The 20,677-nt window shown below is 45.1% G+C and overlaps 1 protein-coding gene and 3 long non-coding RNA genes across 4 annotated transcripts; 3 read left to right on the forward strand and 1 right to left on the reverse strand.

Moving 5' to 3' along the window:
- Positions 1-4,184: 4,184 nt before the first annotated feature.
- LOC120910284 lies at positions 4,185-5,802 on the forward strand. Its single transcript, XR_005741489.1, has 3 exons — positions 4,185-4,380; positions 5,588-5,679; positions 5,766-5,802. It is a non-coding gene; the product is annotated as an uncharacterized LOC120910284 (long non-coding RNA).
- Positions 5,803-6,067: 265 nt separating this feature from the next.
- On the forward strand, positions 6,068-10,410 carry LOC120910162 (gastrula zinc finger protein XlCGF8.2DB-like). The gene is made up of 4 exons (XM_040322043.1): positions 6,068-6,103; positions 6,202-6,346; positions 7,222-8,073; positions 10,245-10,410. The coding sequence occupies exons 2-4, from the start codon at positions 6,256-6,258 to the stop codon at positions 10,301-10,303; spliced, it is 1,002 nt and encodes a 333-aa protein (XP_040177977.1). The 5' UTR covers positions 6,068-6,103; positions 6,202-6,255; the 3' UTR covers positions 10,304-10,410.
- Positions 10,411-10,672: 262 nt separating this feature from the next.
- LOC120910314 lies at positions 10,673-19,275 on the reverse strand. Its single transcript, XR_005741521.1, has 2 exons — positions 19,174-19,275; positions 10,673-10,978 (listed from the first exon to the last, which is right to left on the reverse strand). It is a non-coding gene; the product is annotated as an uncharacterized LOC120910314 (long non-coding RNA).
- Positions 19,276-19,294: 19 nt separating this feature from the next.
- LOC120910293 lies at positions 19,295-20,538 on the forward strand. The gene is made up of 2 exons (XR_005741499.1): positions 19,295-19,335; positions 20,496-20,538. It is a non-coding gene; the product is annotated as an uncharacterized LOC120910293 (long non-coding RNA).
- Positions 20,539-20,677: the final 139 nt, after the last annotated feature.

A 20,677-nucleotide genomic window follows, 5' to 3' on the forward strand; every position in this document is an offset into this window, starting at 1 on the left:
TTCCCACCATCCCTGTGCTAAGTTCCCGGGTCTCTACAATTTCTGTGCCCATTATGAGGGGTTCCCATAATCCCTGTGCTGAGTTCCCGGGTCTGTACACCTGCTGCGCCCATTATGAGGGGGTTCCCACCATCCCTGTGCTGAGTTCCCGGGTCTGTACATTGACTATCCCTATTATGATAGGTTCCAATTATACATTCCATGCACTGAGTTCTCGGGTCTGTACACCTGCTGTACCGGTCAGAGCTGGGACACACAAAACTAGAACCATTACTTACTTACAGTCAGCTACCAGCGAGGGAACGCAAGAAATACTCCTCTCTCCTTTATTGGTCCCGTCCACCTGTTAGCCGATTGGTGGACATACTGAGGAGATTAAGTTGACACACTCACCATTCTACCTCAGCAGCTGTCCACCTCTTCCATTCAGAGTTTGTGAGGTAGATTAGTGAAAGCAGATAAATCTCCTCAGGTTGTCCACCAATCGGCTAACAGGTGGGCAGGAACTTCTTTCCTCAGCTGGGACTTCCTGTGTACTCATTCCCCCACAGGAGCCCGATTGGTTGCTTAGTGATGAGGTCAGCGTGGAGGCAGGTTTAGAAATGTGTGTGCAGTTGGGTTTCCAGTAGCCGGCCCAGGCTGGGAATAGGGCTAAAGATTGTTATCGGCTCAGTTTCTCTGGCTTTTGGCTTTGGCGGGCCCAACTGTTAAATAAAGAGGGATAACGGGACCAGTGTTGCCAACGTACCAGATTGAAATTTACTGGCACGACACCCGAAATTTACTGGCGCAGCCACGTTTTTACTGGCATTTCGCCAAAGTTACTAAATTACATTTTTAGGTGCAAATTTCAGTATTTAGGCTACAAACAAGTACGCCAGGCAAATAGCAATGTGATTTAAGGTAGATATTAAGGTAAAAAAATGTTTTTGTTATTTTCGATATAATAAGGGCAAATTTTTTAGTCACATCACCCCCTGCCTCCATCCCCCTCTGCCACCAACACCCCCTGCCTTCACCCCCCTTTGCGGTGCCACAATCCTCCCCTGCCTCCAATCTCCCTCTGCCTCCAATTTCCCCCAGGCCCCCTGCCTCCAATCACCCGCTGCCTCCATCGTCCCCTGCCTCCATCCCCCTTTGCGGTGCCACCAACAGCCCCTGCCTCCAATCACCCCCTGCCTCCATCGTCTCCTGCCTCCATCCCCCTCTGTGGTGCCACCAACCCCCCTTCTGCCTCCAATCACCCCCTGCCACTAACACCCCCTGCCTCCATCCCCCTCTGCGGTGCCACCACAGCCACCATCACCCCCTGCCTCCAATCACCCCCTGCCTCCAATCTCCTTGCACAGTTCCAAGCTGAACCGATCTCGGCTATTTTTACTGGCACATTCCCGCAACCACGGACATTTACGAACGGGGGGAAAAAGTGCCAGTTTTTACGAACTTTCCGTAAAAATACGGATGGTTGGCAACACTGAACGGGACATATATATAGGTGGATCATAGACTTACTTGTAAGTGTAAATGTAGCGATGGGGATCACGGACAGCATCCAAGCCATGGACAAGGCCATTATGGACTCTTACCTCACGGAGGTATGCCTGGGCCACCATGTTCTCTTAGGAATCGGATCAGGGAAAGATGTTATTCCTTATGTGCTGCATTCTTACAGTAAAGTTGCTTTCATCGTTCTGAGCCTGGTCTGAAGTTATTCTAAGGGATGCATGTTGGGTCTAAAGTATTCCAAAACGTGTATTTGCACTACGGGGTATGAAGTAGCACCACTACAAAAAGGTCACGTGAAGGACACAGGTGAAGGATTTTAGTTGCTATGGGTTACCAAGCAACCAGTGTGGTACCTGGTAACCTGGTACCTGGTAAGGTGACAAGTCTTCCGGTAGTAGGCGGCGCAATGTTCCATCTCCCATGGCAACTGGGAGCAGGATAGCATCATGGAGAACTATGACCTGGTCATAGATCTAAATGAGAGGAAACACCCGAGATGCTCTGCGGGACCCCATTCTGTTACTGGGAGTGCGATAAACAGAGGTATGCAGGACTGGGACGATAGGACCTATTTTATCCCACTGACACCAATGATTGGCCTTACTTTACCCTACTGACACCAATGATGGGACTTACTTTACCCTACTGACACCAATGATGGGGCTTATTTTATATCACGGACACCAATGATGGGGCTTATTTTATATCACTGACACCAATGATGGGGCTTATTTTATATAACGGACACCAATGATGGGGCTTATTTTATATCACGGACACCACCAATGATGGGGCTTATTTTATATCACGGACACCAATGATAGGAGTTATTTTATATCACGGACACTAATGATGGGGCTTATTTTATATCACGGACACCAATGATGGGAGTTATTTTATATCACGGACACCAATGATGGGGCTTATTTTATATCACGGACACCAATGATGGGGCTTATTTTATATCACTGACACCAATGATGGGGCTTATTTTATATAACGGACACCAATGATGGGGCTTATTTTATATCACGGACACCACCAATGATGGGGCTTATTTTATATCACGGACACCAATGATGGGAGTTATTTTATATCACGGACACTAATGATGGGGCTTATTTTATATCACGGACACCAATGATGGGAGTTATTTTATATCACGGACACTAATGATGGGGCTTATTTTATATCACGGACACCAATGATGGGAGTTATTTTATATCACGGACACCAATGATGGGGCTTATTTTATATCACGGACACCAATGATGGGAGTTATTTTATATATCGGACACCAATGATGGGGCTTTTTTTATATCACGGACACCAATGATGGAAGTTATTTTATATATCGGACACCAATGATGGGGCTTAGTTTATCGCACTGACACCAATTATGTGACATCTCAAACTATCCAAGGGGTCCTTAATAGTGCTTTTGAAATGCTGGCAAATATGGGAGAGCATTACTCTTTTTCTTTATTATAAAACTAAAAGTAGAACTATACGCATTTTTTTTCTTTACAATTTTGGATACAGTAGGGGAGGGTAATAATTCCTGTTTTTTGCCATCTGAGTCCCATTAAGGAGGTTTCCCTTCACTTCCTCTCCCATAGCCAAAACAGAAAGTGAGAGGAAATCCCTGCAAATTTAAATGAATCCCTTGGGGACCCTCAGGTTTACCACAACTAGTGTCCCCATTGGAAGATTTCCCCTCTATTACTTTTCTGGAGACAACCCAAAATTTGGGATTTTCTTTTACAGTGGAACCTCGGATTACGAGCATATTCCGTTCCAGGAGAATGCTCGTAATCCAAAGTACTCGCATATCAAAGCGATTTTCCCCATTGAAGTCAATGAAAACTAAAATAATTTGTTCCGCATTTACTTCAATGACATGCAATACCGCATGCGGTCAGAGGTGGGGGGGTGGGCGCCAGGGAGCTTTGGAAACACAAGGAAAGGACCGAGGACAGCTCAGTTGACCTTGGCAAACCTCGGAAAGGCTCAGGAACGGAGTATTTCCTAATCTTTCCAAGCATTTCCGAACGGCGCTGTTCGGCTCCACTCGGCTCTGACGCCCCCCACCTCAGGCCAAACGCGATACAGCACACCGCTGTGGCTTGAATCCTGCCCATTTTACGAGACAACACTTGCAAACCGAGTCAGGATTTTTAAAAATACAGTGCTCTTATTGCAAAACGCTCGTTAACCGCGTTACTCGCAATCCGAGGTTCCACTGTACTTTCACTTTCGATGATAATGGTAAATAGTGAGGATGAACCTCTCTAATGGAGGCACAGACAGCAATAAAAACTGATAGGGGTTCTAATCCCTCTCCCCTCCATCCAAAAAAAAGAAAAGGTTTTTCCTTTAGTTGTACTTTAGGCATTCATAAAAATAAATGTTGGAACTCAAAAACACACATTTCCTTTGACAAGCCATACAAAGAACCTAAAATAGCCACCTCAGACAAATGTGTTTTCCTGATCTAAAGTGCCGAGGACTTATGTAGGTGACGTCCTTTAAGGATATGCTTTTTGTGCGGTGTCGCAATGTTTAATTCATGTTTATAAATTTGAATAGACAGTCATATTATTTTTATTATTTTTTTAATGCTTGGCTTTTATATATGCAACATAATTGAAGAGGGCACCAAGAAGCATCGGTTGTGTATCTGAAAACGTAGGCTGCTGTTTCTATTTTCTCCACAGGGTGGGGATCTCACGTATCGTCAGTGGAACGCAGAGACAGGAAGTGATGTGACATGAAGATAGGAAGTGATGTCGTGTATAAATAAGAATTTCCAGGTCAGAGGTGAGTCGAAGGAAAATAGAGCGAGAGAGATTTCTGCACCCAGCAGCAGAGGAGGTAATAAGATAATATTTTATATTTACACCCAGTAACCTCCCGTCATGTCCGTCCTCTTGTATTCATCGAATTGTCCATCCGTAGCCTCTGGTTTATAGACCGGATACATCCTAAATATAGAGCCATTTATCCAACTGTCCATCCAGAGCCTCTGGTTTGTAGACCGGATACATCCTAAATATAGAGCCATTTATCCAACTGTCCATCCAGAGCCTCTGGTTTGTAGACCGGATACATCCTAAATATAGAACCATTTATCCAACTCTCCATCCAGAGCCTCTGGTTTGTAGACCAGAAACATCCTAAATATAGAGCCATTTATCCAACTGTCCATCCAGAGCCTCTGGTTTGTAGACCGGATACATCCTAAATATAGAACCATTTATCCAACTGTCCATCTAGAACCTCTGGTTTATAGACCAGATACAGCCTAAATATAGAACCATTTATCCAACTGTCCATCCAGAGCCTCTGGTTTATAGATCGGATACATCCTAAATATAGAACCATTTATCCAACTGTCCATCCAGAGCCTCTGGTTTATAGACTAGATACATCCTAAATATAGAACCATTTATCCAACTGTCCATTCAGAGCCTCTGGTTTATAGACCAGATACATAATAAATATAGAACCATTTATCCAACTGTTCATCCAGAGCCTCTGGTTTATAGACCAGATACATCCTAAATATAGAGCCATTTATCCAACTGTAGTACATCCAGAGCCAGTCCAGTTACATTAATAGGACGGGGCTCACAATATAGACATTCCCAGCCACTGTGAACCATTTAGTAGACATGTATCCATGACCCTCCCACACGCACCATGTCACAGGTTTGCCTGGTTATCCAAGACCTCTATGGCAGGTGGAGAGAGCAATGGAAAATCAGTGATCATCTAATCACTGATCTTCCCAAGGGAGTATGAACTCAACAGCACTCAGCACTTAGCACTTCCCCATTCAGAACTGTCAAACCATGGCCCTCCCATGGCTGGGAAGGAAGCTGATGAAGGACAGTCTGTGCTCAATCAGTAGCATCAGGGTGCAGATGAGACAGTAGAAGACCAATGGGCCCCTTATCTCCTAAAGAGAACCTTTCATCCCACTTGTGATAGCAATAAAGTTTAGTTGAGAAAAAAAATAAAATGTAAATAAATTACAAAGCAACACAATTTTTTTTAAACAAACAATCACCCATCACAGTGCCTCCACTTCACTGTCTGACAACAGAGGTAACCAGTGCCAAGAAGATCCTAGAAGTCACCAAGAAGACCATCGATCTGCTGACAGGAGAGGTGAGCGGTGCCGGGAATTCTGGGACATTATCCAGTAACAGACAAGGGATGTGTCTGGATGGTGACTGTATCATTGTGTGTGTCAGGTTCCTATAAGGTGTCAGGATGTCACTGTCTATTTCTCCATGGAGGAGTGGGAGTATTTAGAAGGACACAAGGATCTCTACAAGGACGTCATGATGGAGAATCAGCCGCCCCTCACATCACCGGGTAAGAGGAGACTATATTGTAAAGGAGAGAGCAGTACGCAGGGTCCACCTAGATCCCCCATCATCTGATAAACACATAGAAACAATGTATTCAGTCAGTGTGTGTGTTTCCTACAGATGGGTCCAGTAATGGGAACCCACCAGAGAGATGTCCCCGTCCTCTGTATTCCCGGGATTCCACACAGGAGGGTCACACCATCCCTCACCATCATCAGGTAGGTGGGACTGAGCAACTAGAACTGAAAAAGCAACATTCTTCTATGTATCTTCTTATTCATTATTACAACAGTGTTCTCTCATCTTTGTAATTTAGGGCCAAGAGATTAAAAGTATCAAATCTGAGATTAAAGAGGAAGAAGAAGTAGAAATGTTATTGAGTGGAGATCAGCAGTCTATGGAGGAGGGGGAGATAAATATGAAAAGTGAACAGGAGGAATCCTCGCTTTATATTGACACAAGTAAGTAATAAACGCTAAATGCAGAATCAGTTCACAATTTAATTTTAATTGTATGTATTTGCATATTACAGTTCACATTTTTATTTTACTTCTATGAGTATGAAGTATGTTTTAACAATTGTTGGGGAAAGATTTATGTCTATGTTTACCTAAACATCCAGAGTTTAAACCTTTCTTTAATTATAATTATGTTCAGTCTGTCCACCATTATTCAAAATAGAGCACGTCATATCCTCCTGTACAGGCAAGACTAAGAAGCCTAACTGCTGACAGTAAGAACATCATCAATGTATCTCCCCCACTATCCTCCACTCTCCAATGTACTGTGGGTAGTGTACACCATTTAAAAAAATAATCTCTAGTTCTCATCAATGTTCCCAACAAATGTGGAGGAGATATTGTACACCATGTGAAAGGTCCATCTCCATTCCTCAATATAACGTCATGTTCCCAACAAATGAGGAGGAGATACTGTACATCATATGAAAGGTCCATCTCCATTCCTCAATATAACGTCATGTTCCCAACAAATGAGGAGGAGATACTGTACACCATATGAAAGGCCCATCTCAATTCCTCAATATAACGGCATGTTCCCAACAAATGAGGAGGAGATACTGAGATTGCAGGCTTGGCTGGCTTGGATCAGGTTTGGTCTCCACCCAGAGACTGGCCACATTAATCACCTTACAGGTGGACAGACAGACATGGAGAAGGCCATATGAAAGGTCCATCTCCATTCCTCAATATAACGTCATGTTCCCAACAAATGAGGAGGTGTTTTTGATTGCTAGAACACCATATACAGTATGATTATGTAATAAAAATTGTAAAAAAATTATTAATACACACAAATAAAAATGTATTTTCCGTAGGTGGACATTATGTCTGCAGTACATCGGAGAGACGTTGTATTCCATCTCAGAATTATAAAACAAAAGATGCTCCAAAAGCAAATCCTTCGAATAAAAAGATACGTCGCTCACGTTCCCATGTGAAGAGATCAATCTCTAAACCCAAGAAATCTTCTGATAAATTGAATTCTGTTACTCGAGATATTCGCCCGAATTCTCACAGTGCGGTTAGTTCAACAGCTACACCTTCCCCCAAGAAATCGTCTTCAAGCCAAGTCTACGCAGGCGAACGATCATTTGTATGTTCAGTGTGTGGGGAATCGTTCAGTGAGAACAGGGCACTTTTCGCACACAAGCGAAATCACGAGAGTGAGCGCCCCTATTTGTGCCCAGAGTGCGGGAGAGGCTTCACTCAGATAGGATTCCTTCTTATACACCAGAGAATTCACACAGAAAGATGTCCTTTGCCGTGTTCAGAGTGTGGGAAATCTTTCATCAACAAAGAAGACCTTGGTAAACATCTAGAAGATCACAAGTGTGAACGCACTTTCTCATGTTCAGAGTGCGGGAAATCTTTCATCAACAAAGAAGACCTTGGTAAACATCTAGAAGATCACAAGTGTGAACGCACTTTCTCATGTTCAGAGTGTGGGAAATGTTTCACCAACAAAGAAGACATCCATACACACCTAGAAGGTCACAAGAGCCAACGTTCTTTCTCGTGTTCAGAGTGCGGGAAATGTTTCACCAGCAAAGAAGACCTTCATAAACATCTTGAAGATCACAAAGAGGAGCGTCCTTTCTCCTGCCCAGAGTGTGGAAAAGGTTTCGCCAACAAAGGAAACCTCCGTAAACATCTGAAAATTCACAAGGGTGAGCTTCCTTTGCTATGTTCAGAGTGCGGGAAACGTTTCCCTCGAAAATCGAAACTTCTTTCGCACCAGAGAGTTCACACAGGTGAGCGTCCTTATTCATGTTCAGAGTGCGGGGAATCTTTCAGTCACAAAATAAGCCTGAATTATCACCAGAAATTGCACACGGGGGAACTCCCCTTCTCGTGTTCAGAGTGTGGGAAACGTTTTTTGCGAAAAGAAAAGCTGATTTCGCACCAGAGGCTTCACACAGGCGAGCGTCCTTATGTGTGTTCAGAGTGCGGGAAAGGTTTCAATGGGAAAGACAACCTTCTTAGGCACCAGAGAAGTCACACGGGTGAGCGTCCTTATGCATGTTCTGAGTGCGGGAGATGTTTTAGTGAGAAAGGAAACCTTCTTATACACCAGAGAATTCACACTGGCGAGCGTCCGTTCTCATGTTCAGTGTGTGGGAAATGTTTTACTATAAAACAACACTTTGTTAAACACCAGAGAATTCACACAGAGGTGTAACTTTTTTTTATCCTCAGAGTGCGGGAAATGTTGCACTGGCACTGTTGCAGACCAGTCAAGTTCCTCCACCCCAAACTCGCTCATCCATGTCTTTATGGACCTTGCTTTCTGCACTGGTCCAAATCATTTGGTGGAGGGGGGATTATGGTGTGGGGTTGTTTTTTAAGGGTTGGGCTTGGCCTCCTAGTTCCAGTGAAGGGAACTCTTAAGGCATCAGCTCACAACTTTGTGGAAACAGTTTGGGGATGGCCCCTTCCTGTTCCAACATGACTGCCCACCAGTGCACAAAGCAAGGTCCATAAAGACATGAATGAGTGAGTTTGGGAGGAGGAACTTGACCGGCCTGCACAGAGTCCTGACCTCAACCCTATAGTTATGTTGGAACAGGAAGGGGCCATCCCCAAACTGTTCTCACAAAGTTGGAGCTTCAAATTGTCCAAAATGTCTTGATTTGCTGACGCCCTAAGTGTGTCCTTCACTGGAACGGAGGGGCCAAGCCAAACCCCTGAAAAACAACCCCACACCATAATCCCCCCCCCCCTCCACCAAATGATTTGGACCAGTGCACAAAGCAAGGTCCATAAAGACACGGAAGAGCAAGTTTGGGGTGGAGGAACTTGACTGGCCTGCACAGAGTCCTGACCTCAACCCGATAGTCATGTTGGAACAGGACAGGGGCCATTCCCAAACTGTTTACACAAAGTTGGAGCTTCAAATTGTACGAAATGTCTTGGTATGCTGATCTTTTGAAGCCTCGTACACACGATCGGATATCTGATGGAATCTAATCCGATTTTTCCATCGGATATCCGATGAACCTGACTTTCATCAGTCTTGTCTACACACCATCGGTCAAAAATCCGACCGTGTCCAAACGCGGTGACGTAAAACACTACGACGAGCCGGGAAAAATGACGTTCGATGCTTCCGAGCATGCGTCGACTTAATTCTGAGCATGCGTGGATTTTTCTGCGATGGAGTTCCATACAGGCGATCGGATTTTTCTATTGTTTTTTTATCCATAGGAAAAATTTAAAACATGTTCTATTTTTTTTCACTGATGGAAATTCAAACCGATGGGGCCCACACACGATTGGTTTGTCCGATGAAAACAGTCTGTTTTCATCGGACAAACCGATCGTGTGTACAGGGCTTTAATGTTCCCTTCACTGGAACTAAGGGGCCAAGCCCAACCCCTGAAAAAAACCCCACATCATAATCCCCCCTTCACCAAATGATTTGGGTTGTGCAGGCCAGTCAAGTTCCCTCCACCCCAAACTCGCTCATCCATGTCTTCATGGACTTTGCTTTGTGCACTGGTCCAAATCATTTGGTGGAGGGGGGATTATGGTGTGGGCTTGGCTCCTCAGGGGTTGGGTTTGGCTCCTTAGTTCCAGTGAAGGGAACTCTTAAGGCGTCAGCATACCAAGACATTTTGGACAATTTCATGCTCCCAACTTTGTGGGAAGAGTTTGGGGACGGCCCCTTCCTGTCCCAACATGACTGCCCACCAGTGCACAAAGCAAGGTCCATAAAGACATGGAGGAGAAAGTTTGGGGTGGAGGAACTTGACTGGCCTGTGAAGAGTCCTGACCTCAACCCAAATCATTTGATGGAGGGAGGATTATGATGTGTTTTTTTTTCTGTTTGTTTTTTCAGGGGTTGGGCTTGGCCCCTTAGTTCTAGTGGAGGGAACTCTTAAGGCGTCAGCATTCTGACCTCAATCCGATAAAACTTTGGAATGAATTCGAGCGGAGACTGCAAGCCAGGCCTTCTCATCCAACATCAGTGCCTGACCTCACACATGCGCTTCTGGAAGAATGGTCATAGACACCCTCCTAAACCTTGTGGACGGCCTTCCCAGAAGAGTTGAAGCTGTTATAGCTGCAAAGGGCGGAGCCAACTCAAGATGGAACCCTACGGACTAAGACTGGGATGCCATTAAAGTTTACGTATGGCCGGCGTCCCAAAACTTTTGGAAAAACAGAGTGTATTTCCTTGGGGGGGGGGAAGACCAGAGAATTCACACAAGATTATGTACTCATTATCAAAATGTTTCATTATCAAAGGAAATCTTCGTAAACATCTGACAGTTCACATGCACAAACTTTATTTTCTCGTGTTCAGAGGAAGCAAAACTTTTAATACCAGAGAAGTTGTGCATTCGAGTGTTCAGAGTGCGGGAAACCTTTACAGACATCAGACAACACGTGCCTGTTAAACATGGTGAGACAGTGTGCTAGGAATGTGTTCTCTCTTTCTGAAGGACACAGATTGGATCCGTAACATATTCTCCAATGGACGTCTTCTCTACCATTACTTCAGGCTGTCCAACCATTGTGGTCTGCAAAATTTCCGTGGAGGAATAAGCCGATCTCATGCTATATTTTTTTCTGTAAATAAACAATTGTGACGATCAAATAAAATGTTTTGGTATTTTATTGAATAAATGTGTCAATGTATTCCAGCAAAGTCAAAGTACGAAAGCTCCATATACAATCTGAAACCTACAAAAGCCAATCAGAATTGGTCTGAACAGGGAAGGACTGGCCATCGGGGCTATCGGGAGATTTCATCGCCGACAGCTGGTGCTTGGCGGTTAGATCGAGATTTAGCCAGCATGCAGAGTAGCGCAGGAAGCGTGTGTAATAAGTTCAGTGCCCCCCCCCTGCGGCCCCTCCTCTCTTCTCGTCCATCCCCATTTGCTTGTGACATCATCTGGGATGGACGAGAAGAGAGGAGGGGCGACCGGGGGGCGGGGAGCAGCCGAAGCGAGACGTATGATGAGACACTGAACTTGTTACACACGCTTCCTGCCTGCGCTACTCTGCATGCTGGCTGGTAAACAATGTGCCCCGATGTTCGCCCCATGCCCATGTGCTTATGTGCCCTCATGTTCTCTGTGCCCTGATGTGCTACATGCCCTGATGTGCTATGTTCCCCGTGCCCTGATGTGCCATGTGCCCTGATGTGCTACGTGCCCTGATGTGCTATGTTCCCCGTGGTGCAATGTGCCCTGATGTGCTATGTGCCCCATGCCCTGATGTGCTATGGGCCCTGATGTGCTATGTTCCCCGTGGTGCAATGTGCCCTGTGCCCTGATGTGCTATGTTCCCCGTGGTGCAATGTGCCCTGATGTGCTATGTGCCCCATGCCCTGATGTGCTATGGGCCCTGATGTGCTATGTGCCCTGTGCCCTGATGTGCTATGGGCCCTGATGTGCTATGTGCCCTGTGCCCTGATGTGCTATGGGCCCTGATGTGCTATGTGCCCTGTGCCCTGATGTGCTATGGGCCCTGATGTGCCCTGTGCCCTGATGTGCCCTGTGCCCTGATGTGCTCCATGCTCTGATGTGCTATGTGCCCCGCGCCTAATTGTTTGTGCAGCACTTTACAATATAAAAGGGAGACAATACAGATACAATAAAATGCCAGAGGGTTAAGAGAGCCCTGCTCATAAGAGCTTACAATCTAATAGGGTTGGGCAAGTGTTACAAAAGGTTGTAACTGTGGGGGATGAGGTGATGGAAGTAATAAAAGATTAGTTGGAGGCGTGATAGGCTTCCCTGAAGAGATGATTGCCTAAAGGCAGCCAAAGTAGGAGATAGCCAACAGGCTAAGGTAGAGCGTTCCAGAGGATGGGAGAGGCTCTGGAGAAGTCCCGGAGATGAGCATGGGAGGAGGAGACAAAGAAGCTTGAGAGGAGCGGAGAGGGCGGTTTGGGTGATATTTGGAGATAATATTGGTGATGTAGCTCAGGGCAGAGTTGTGAATGGCTTTATATTTTGTGGTTAATATTTTAAATGTAATTTGTTGGGCGATTGGAAGCCAGTGTAGGGATTGGCGGAGAGGGATGGCAGACGCTGAGCCGTTGGTAAGGTAGATGAGTCTGGCAGCAGCGTTTATGATAGACTAAAGAGGAGATGGAGATGGCCTATGGCAGGGGTGTCCAAACTTTTTTCAAAAAGGGGCAGATTTGATGAAGTGAACATGTTTGAGGGCCGACTATTTTGCCTGACATTCTTTGAACCATTAAAATTCGGTTTAAGTATGTTCGCCCGAGCAACTAATACACTGCCCAACAAGAATTCTCTTGCCTTTGTGGCTGTGTGTGGTGAAGAAATTAGCTCGAGTGTGTTATTTGGATATACCGTATTTACTGGCGTATAACACGCACCTTCACTTTAAGATGGAAGTTTCAGGAACATTTTTTTTTTTTAAATAAAGAACTGTGAAGCAAAATAAGGGTCAGTGCCCATCAATGCAGCCTAATCAGTGCCCATCTGCAGCCTCACCATTGCCATTAATTCAGCCTCACCGTTACCCTGAATGCAGCCTCACCATTGCCATGAATGCAGACCCACCATTGCCATGAATGCAGACCCACCATTGCCATGAATGCAGACCCACCATTGCCATCAGTGCAGCCTGATCGATGCCCATCTGCAGCCTCTAAAGGGGACCAGGGGGGGGCAGGATGAGCGCTAAAAGATTACATAAAAGAGAATCCCCTGTTTACTAGGCGGCCTCTTTAATACGAAGTCCCGCCTCCTATGAGAGACAGAACAGTCATCCAATGGCAGCCCAGGAGACGGGACTTCCTATTAGAGATGCCGCTGAGTAAACAGGAGATGCTCCTGTATGTAATCTGAATGCGCTTGTCCCGCCCCCCTCCCTGTCCCCTCCAAGGATAGAGATATATATATATATATATATATATATATATATATATATATATATATACACACACAGTATATATATATATATAGAGAGAGATAGATTTTATATATATATATATATATATATATAGGCCCGGATTCACGTAGGAGATAGGACGGCGTATCTTCAGATACGCCGTCGTATCTCTGAGTCTGAGGCGTCGTATCTTGGCGCCTGATTCAAAGAATCAGATACACCAAAATTTCTCTAAGATACGACCAGCGTAAGTCTCCTACGCCATCGTATCTTAAGTGCATATTTACGCTGGCCGCTAGGGGCGTGTACGCTGATTTACGCCTAGAAATATGTATATCAGCTAGATACGCCTATTCACGAACGTACGCCCGGCCGACGCAGTACAGATACGCCGTTTACGTTAGGCTTTTTCCGGCGTAAGGTTACCCCGGCTCTATGAGGCCTAGATGAGGCGTACCAATGTTAGGTATGGACGTCAGAAAAAAAGCGTCAAATTTTTCACGTTTTACGTTGTTTGCGTAAGTCGTTCGCGAATAGGGCTGGACGTCATTTACGTTCACGTCGAAAGCATTGGCTTTTTGCGGGTTAATTTGGAGCGTGCGCACTGGGATACTTTCACGGACGGCGCATGCGCCGTTCGGAGAAAGCGTAATTTACGTGGGGTCACAATACATTTACATAATACACGCCCACATCTTCCACATTTGAATTAGGCGGGCTTACGCCGGCCTATTTACGCTACGCCGCCGCAACTTTGCTTCGAGAATACTGCACTTGCCTGTCAAAGTTGCGGAGGCGTAACGTAAATAGGATACGTTACGCCCGCACAAAGATGCGCTCTCCTACGTGAATCTGGGCCATAATCTCCAAATCATCAGGGGGGCCTATCTAAACTGGAACGAGGGCCGCATTTGGCGCGGGCCGAACTTTGGACATGCCTGGCCTATGGAGAGGTAGGCCTATGAGAAGGGAGTTAAAATAGTCAAGGCAAAATATATCAAGGGAGTGGGTGAGTAGCTTGGTGGTTTTATTGGTTCCAAAGGGGCGAATTTTAGAGATGTTACAAAGGTGTACACGTTGTACCCTGGCATGAGGGGAGGGATCGATGGTTGCATTATTGATTTTGATGGAGATCATGAAGGGGGGCGTGGGAGGGTGGGGCTAATTATCAGCTCGGTTTTAGAGATATTTCGTTTAAGGAATTGGTGTGATTTCCACGCTGATATCTCTGTCAGTGAGTTAGTAATGTAAAAGGAGACTGAAGGAGTGCGGTGTAGAGGGAGAGATTTGGATGTCGCCGCCGTGTAGAGATGGTATTGGAAGCTGAGAAAGGTTATCAAGTGACCAAAGTAGGAGGTGTCTTGATAATCTTGTGTTATTAAAGCGGAGGTTCACCCTAAAACAATTATATACCATTACATCCAGCATACTTCCGACATCTACAGTATGCTGGTTTTTTTTTTGCCGTACATACCGTTTTATTGTTATTTTCCCCCTGGCTTCCGGGTTCTGGCTCCCGCGGGAGTGGTCGTTCCTATTCAGAGGTTAGATGATTGACGTCTGGTGAAAAACTTCCCCTGGCGCATAAAGCGCGTCACCAGTTTTCCGTAAGTAGCCGACCTGCGAGTCGGCTCTATACGGCGCCTGCGCCCGCCGTGTAGAGCTGACTGCGCAGGCGCCATATAGAGCCGACTGCTTACGGAAAACTTGTGACGCGCTTATGCGCCAGGGGAAGTTTTTCACCAGACGTCAATCATCTACCTCTGATTAGGAGCGCCCATTCCCGCGGGAGCCAGAACCCGGAAGCCGGGGGGAAAATAATAATTAAACGGTATGTACGGCAAAAAAAAAAAAAAACAGCATACTGTAGATGTCGGAAGTATGCTGGATGTAATGGTATGTAGATGTTTTTTAGGGTGAACCTCCGCTTTAAGATGTTCCACTTTTGCACAGGAAAAGCAGACCTGTCCCTCCATCTCTGTATGCAGGAATCCTGGCTCTTGCAGTTTAGAGTCCAACTGTTCCCCATTCACTTGTATTGGGCTCTCCATTTAAGAAAGTCCCAGTGTCCTTAGTGGCAGTTGCGTCCTCCCCCTCCTACTGATTGGATCTGATCCAGTGTTCTATCAGAAAGCTGCTACCCATAAGAATATGTAACGGATGCATACCTCCCAACTTTTTGAGATGGGAATGAGGGACACCTATCAGCAAAAGTATGCAGGCATAGTACACACCCCTTGCCACGCCCCCTTCAAGGAGAATTGTTACAAAAAAACAAGATTGGGTAAACCCACAAGTGCTTTTTTTACCATTACTATTCCTTTATATTGGCTTTTGGAATTTACAAATGCAGCAATTTAGAAATCGGATGAAACGTTTAGCTCTGGAAAACACATTTTATATACAATTGAATTATGGCAGTGGAAATTAAGTATTAATTCATCGATTAATCTTGAATTCTTTTGATCGATCCAAATTTTTTAGATCGATCAAAATTATTTTGATTTGTACTCACCTCTCCGCCGGCTTCAGGGAGTTCCGTTGGAGATCCAGTGACGTCACGGACACCGGTGGGGCTTGCCATGTCCATCTGAAGGGCTCCTTTGCTGTGCCTTCATATATGCATGCCGGCGGGACCTCACTATCTGCCACACGCAAGGGCTGTTACACTTCCCTCTATCAGCCTGGGATTCTACAGCCATCCACTGGGAGTTGTGATAGTTCCCTTCACGTGACATCTACATGCCGACAGATTGATGTTAACCTCTCCTCATCTGGATTCAGCAGTGGCATCGTTGTACACATTTTTATACCAGTATCATACTTAGCTACATGTTTTTATGACTGCTTTTGTTACCGTTTGGTATTACTCGCACCATTTTTACAGTTTATGTAGCTACATCGATTTTATCTCCAGTGCAATATTTATTTTGTTACCTACTTGATGACTGTAAAAGTTTTAATGCTATTCCCATCGAGCGCTGCCTTTGTGTGTTTTTTGTATCCTGCTATGCATTTTTCCTGTGGTTGGTAGCTGCACTGGGAATCAGCCTGCAAGGAGATCAGCTAAAAGTAGTTGAATCTGTATGTGCGTTATAATTAATCAAAATTAGTCGATTAATCGATTAAAAATTTTTGATCAGTAACAGCCCTAAATTGTATAGATCAGACCAAAATAAGGGACAAGTGAGGAGGAATGAGGGACAGAGGGACATTGCTCCAAATCAGGGACAGTCCCTCGAAATCAGGGATAGTTGGGAGCCTTGCGGATGTGACGTTCCAGGCGCGGCTATCCTGGTACACCCGCACTCGCTCGCAGTAAGCCTACAGTCAGAAGGCGGTAAGCGGACATCTTTTTACACCCACCGAAGTCTTGCATTTCACACTTATGCCGCGTACACCTGACCGTTTTCATTGACGAGAAAAATGCCATTTTTTCGATTGGTCGTGAAAAACGGTTGTGTGTATGCTCCAGAGCATTGTTCTCGACAAATTTGCCTGAATTTTTTTTATAACCTGCTCTATTTTTTTTCTCATCATTTTTCACGTCGTGAAAAGCAGTCGTGTGTACCCTTTTACGAGGGGGAAAAAAACACGCATGCTCAGAATGTTATGAGACGGGAGCGCTCGTTCTGGTAAAACTAGCGTTCGTAATGGAGATAGCACATTCGTCACGCTGTAACAGACTTAAAAGCACGAAGACTAAAAAGCGTGAATCGTCTCTCACCAAACTTTTACTAACACGCGGTAACACAAAATTAGCAAAAGCAGCCCAAAGGGTGGAGCAATTCGAATGGAACTTCCCCTTTATAGTGCCGCCGTACGTGTTGTACGTCACCGCGCTTTGCTCCAGCATTTTTTTTCACGAACGTCTGTATGCAAGACAGGCTTGAGAGGAATCACGACAAAGACACGTCGAGAAAAACTTAGTTTTTTTTGCATGACCTGAATAATGGTCGTGTGTACGTGGCATAAGTTTTACTAGTAAACTGAGCTTATATAGTGAAATCCAGTATTTGGAAGTCCATGTGACTGTTTTAATGTTGAATTTTAAAAGCGGCAGCAAGCCTACTGATCTCACAGGTTTGCTAATCTGTCAGAACACCGCTGCTTTTAAAATTTGACATCAAAACAGTTTGACGCATTTCTAAATAATGTATTTCACGATATAAGCTCAGTTTGATGGTAAAAATAAGTGTAAAATGCAAGACTCCGATGGGTGTAAAAAGATGTCCGCTCGGCTACTTCAGACTGCAGGCTTACTGTGGATGAGTGCGGGTGTACCAAGATGGCCACGAGGGAACGTTCCTAAGGTTGCATTTTCTGATGGGTATCGGCTTTTTGATAGAACACCAGCTGCTAGAAGGGAGGGGGGAGAGCAAGATTGAACGGGGATCACACAGAGAATCCTCTTTCAACACAGATCCCAGCAGGTGGGGGGGGGGGGGAGAGGAGCAACCCTATTTCGCTCCCTGCCAACAGCCTAGTGGGGGAATAATCCCAGAGCTGACACATGCAGCACACCGAGTATGAAGGTGAGGTGGGGGGGGGGGGGGGAGCAGTGCTGCTATAAGTTGCTGATTGCTGCCATTATTAGTAAAATATATATATATATATATATATATATATATATATATATCCCATTGTTTGCAGATGCTATAACTTTTGCACAAACCAATCAATATTTGCTTAAATGGGTTGCATACCTCCCAACTTTCTGAGATGGGAATGAGGGACACCTATCAGCAAAAGTATGCAGGCATAGGACACACACCCTACCACGCCCCCTTAAAGGAGAAATGTACAAAAAAACAAGATTGGTTAAACCCACAAGTGCCTTTTTTACCACTACTATTCCTTTATATTGGCTTTTAGAATTTACAAATGCAGCAATTTAGCAATCAGATGAAAGGTTTAGTACTGGGAAACACTTTTTGAAAGATAAAAAGTGCATTTTATATACAACTCTATAGATCAGACCAAAATGAGGGACAAATGAGGATAATGAGGGACAGAGGGACATTGCTCGAAATCAGGGACAGTTGGGAGGTATGGGGTTGTAAAGCTTCGTGTTTTTTCACCTTAATGCATCCTATGCAGGAGAAAAAAGACACAAACAGAGAAAGTTGGTCAGATAAGAAATAAAGAGAGAGCTGCGGAACGAGGGGGGGGAGTCAAGAGGTGAGAATGGTCATAAAAACGTTGGGCAGTGATGTGGAAAATCAAGGCCCACATTCAGTCCATTATCATTGTGCCAAATAGAAGTAGTTAAAGAGATGTCCTTTCCTTAAAGCGGAGGTTCACCCTAAAAAACATGTATATACCATTCCATCCAGCATACTGCGGACATGTACAGTATGCTGTTTTTTTTTCGCTGTACATACCGTTGTATAGCTATTTCCCCCCGGGTAGTCGCTCCCGTGGGAGTGGGCGTTCCTATTTAGAGACTAAATGATTGACGCGATGACAAAAGCTTCCCCCCGGTGCATAATGCGCGTCACCAGTTTCCGAAAGAAGCCGAACGTCGGTGCACAGGCGCCGTATAGAGCCGACTCGCAGTTCTTCCGGAAACTGGTGACGCGCATTATGTGCCGTGGGAAAGCTTTTGTCATCACGTCAATCACTTAGTCTCTGAATAGGAACGCCCACTCCCGTGGGAGGCACTGCCCGAAAAAAAGTTGCAATGACCGCCATTTTATTCCCTAGGGTGTCTGCTAAAAATATATATATATATAATGTTTGGGGGTTCTGATTGATTTTTACATGAAGGAGAGTGCCAAAGGAAGTGCCAAAATAGGCCCGGTTGTCAAGTGGTTAAGAACAAACAACATTCATGTCTTCCATACACTGGTCTGGTTGTGAGAAACGATGTCCCACAAGTGTGCAAAAATCACCTTCTTTATGGCGTGTCTATGAAGATTCCTCAAGTAGTGGAACGCACAGACAGGAAGTGATGTCAGGTGCAGACAGGAAGTAATGTCAGGTCAGACAGGAAGTTCCGGGTGAGAGGTGAGTTGGGAGGAAGTAGAAAGAAGACATTGCTGGAAGCAGAGGGGGTAATAACATATTGTTGTTATTATTATTATTATTATTATTATACAGGCTTTATAAAGCGGCAACAATTTACGCAGAGTTTTACAATGTAGAGAAGGGACAGTACAATTACAATACAGTTCAATAGAGAAAGGAAGGGTCCTGCTCATGGAGCTTACAATCTAAAAGGAGCTTTCAATCTATTTTCTAGAATAGATAGAGTTGTCCTCCAGTAAAGTCTAGTGATTAGTTAACCATCACAGTGCCTTCACCTCACTAACTGACACTGAACAGAAAATATGACAAGAAGATTCTAAGGCTGCATTCACACCTGAGCGACAAAACGCCCGACGCCGGACGCTTCTGCCGCTAGAGGGGAGAATTCCCATTGCTGTCTATGGAGATGGTTCACATCTCATAGACGCCGAACACCTGTCGCCTGAAAAAAAGTCCGGGACCCTTTTTTTCAGGCGACATTGGCGTTTGCCCATTGACAGCAATGGGAAGACTTTGAAAAAAAAAAAAATAAAAATTGAAAGTTTCACACTCGCGGCAAAATACGCCGCTACCGCCGAACGCGGCTGTCGCTCAGGTGTGAATGGAGTCTAAAAGTCACCAACATCACTAAGCTGCTGACAGGTGGAGGTGAGCGGTGCCAGGAATTCTGGGACATTATCCAGTAACAGACAAGGGATGTGTCTGGATGGTGACCGTATCATTTTGTGTGTCAGGTTCCTATAAGTAGGGTGACCACATTTCCAAACTACCATTCAGGGACACCCTCCCTTTCCAAAAACCAGCTTGTGCTGTAACGAATCACAGCACAGTGATTGGGCATAAGAGGCAGGATTTAGGATTTCTCCAATCACAAGCAGAGGGCAGGATTGTGCTTCTCCAGGCATTCCTGGCCAAGACAAGTACTGTCAGTGAGTAAAGAGGTGATGTGGCGGCCTTTTTTGGAGGCATCAGATTGGCCCTGGGGGTGGATGTGTTTCATTTTAATTCCGGGACACTGTGTAGTCCTGGAATGAATGTGCCTGGGACAGACCTGCAAAATGCGGGACTGTCCCGGGCAATCCGGGACACGTGGTCACCCTACCTATAAGGTGTCAGGATGTCACTGTCTATTTCTCCATGGAGGAGCCAAAACATTATTACTACTTTGTTTTTTATTTATTTTCAGAGTGGAAACTGGAGCAAGTTTAAAGTTAGGATCAAAGAAGAGATAAAAGAAGAAGCGGAGGAGGAGGATGTTGTGATAAAGGAGAAGGAGTTTTTAGAAGGACACAATGATGGAGAATCAGCCGCCCCTCACATCACCGGGTAAGAGGAGACTTTATTGTAAAGGAGAGAGCAGTACGGAGG

This window comes from Rana temporaria, chromosome 8 (genome assembly GCF_905171775.1).
Source record: "Rana temporaria chromosome 8, aRanTem1.1, whole genome shotgun sequence".
Classification (NCBI taxonomy): domain Eukaryota; kingdom Metazoa; phylum Chordata; class Amphibia; order Anura; family Ranidae; genus Rana; species Rana temporaria.

Coding starts and splice junctions, on each gene's coding strand:
- LOC120910162 (XM_040322043.1), top strand. CDS start 6,256: ATGTTATTGAGTGGAGATCAGCAGTCTATGGAGGAGGGGGAGATAAAT. Junction 6,347..7,221: donor CTCGCTTTATATTGACACAA/GTAAGTAATAAA, acceptor TATTTTCCGTAG/GTGGACATTATGTCTGCAGT. Junction 8,074..10,244: donor ACATCTGAAAATTCACAAGG/GTGAGCTTCCTT, acceptor TTGTTTTTTCAG/GGGTTGGGCTTGGCCCCTTA.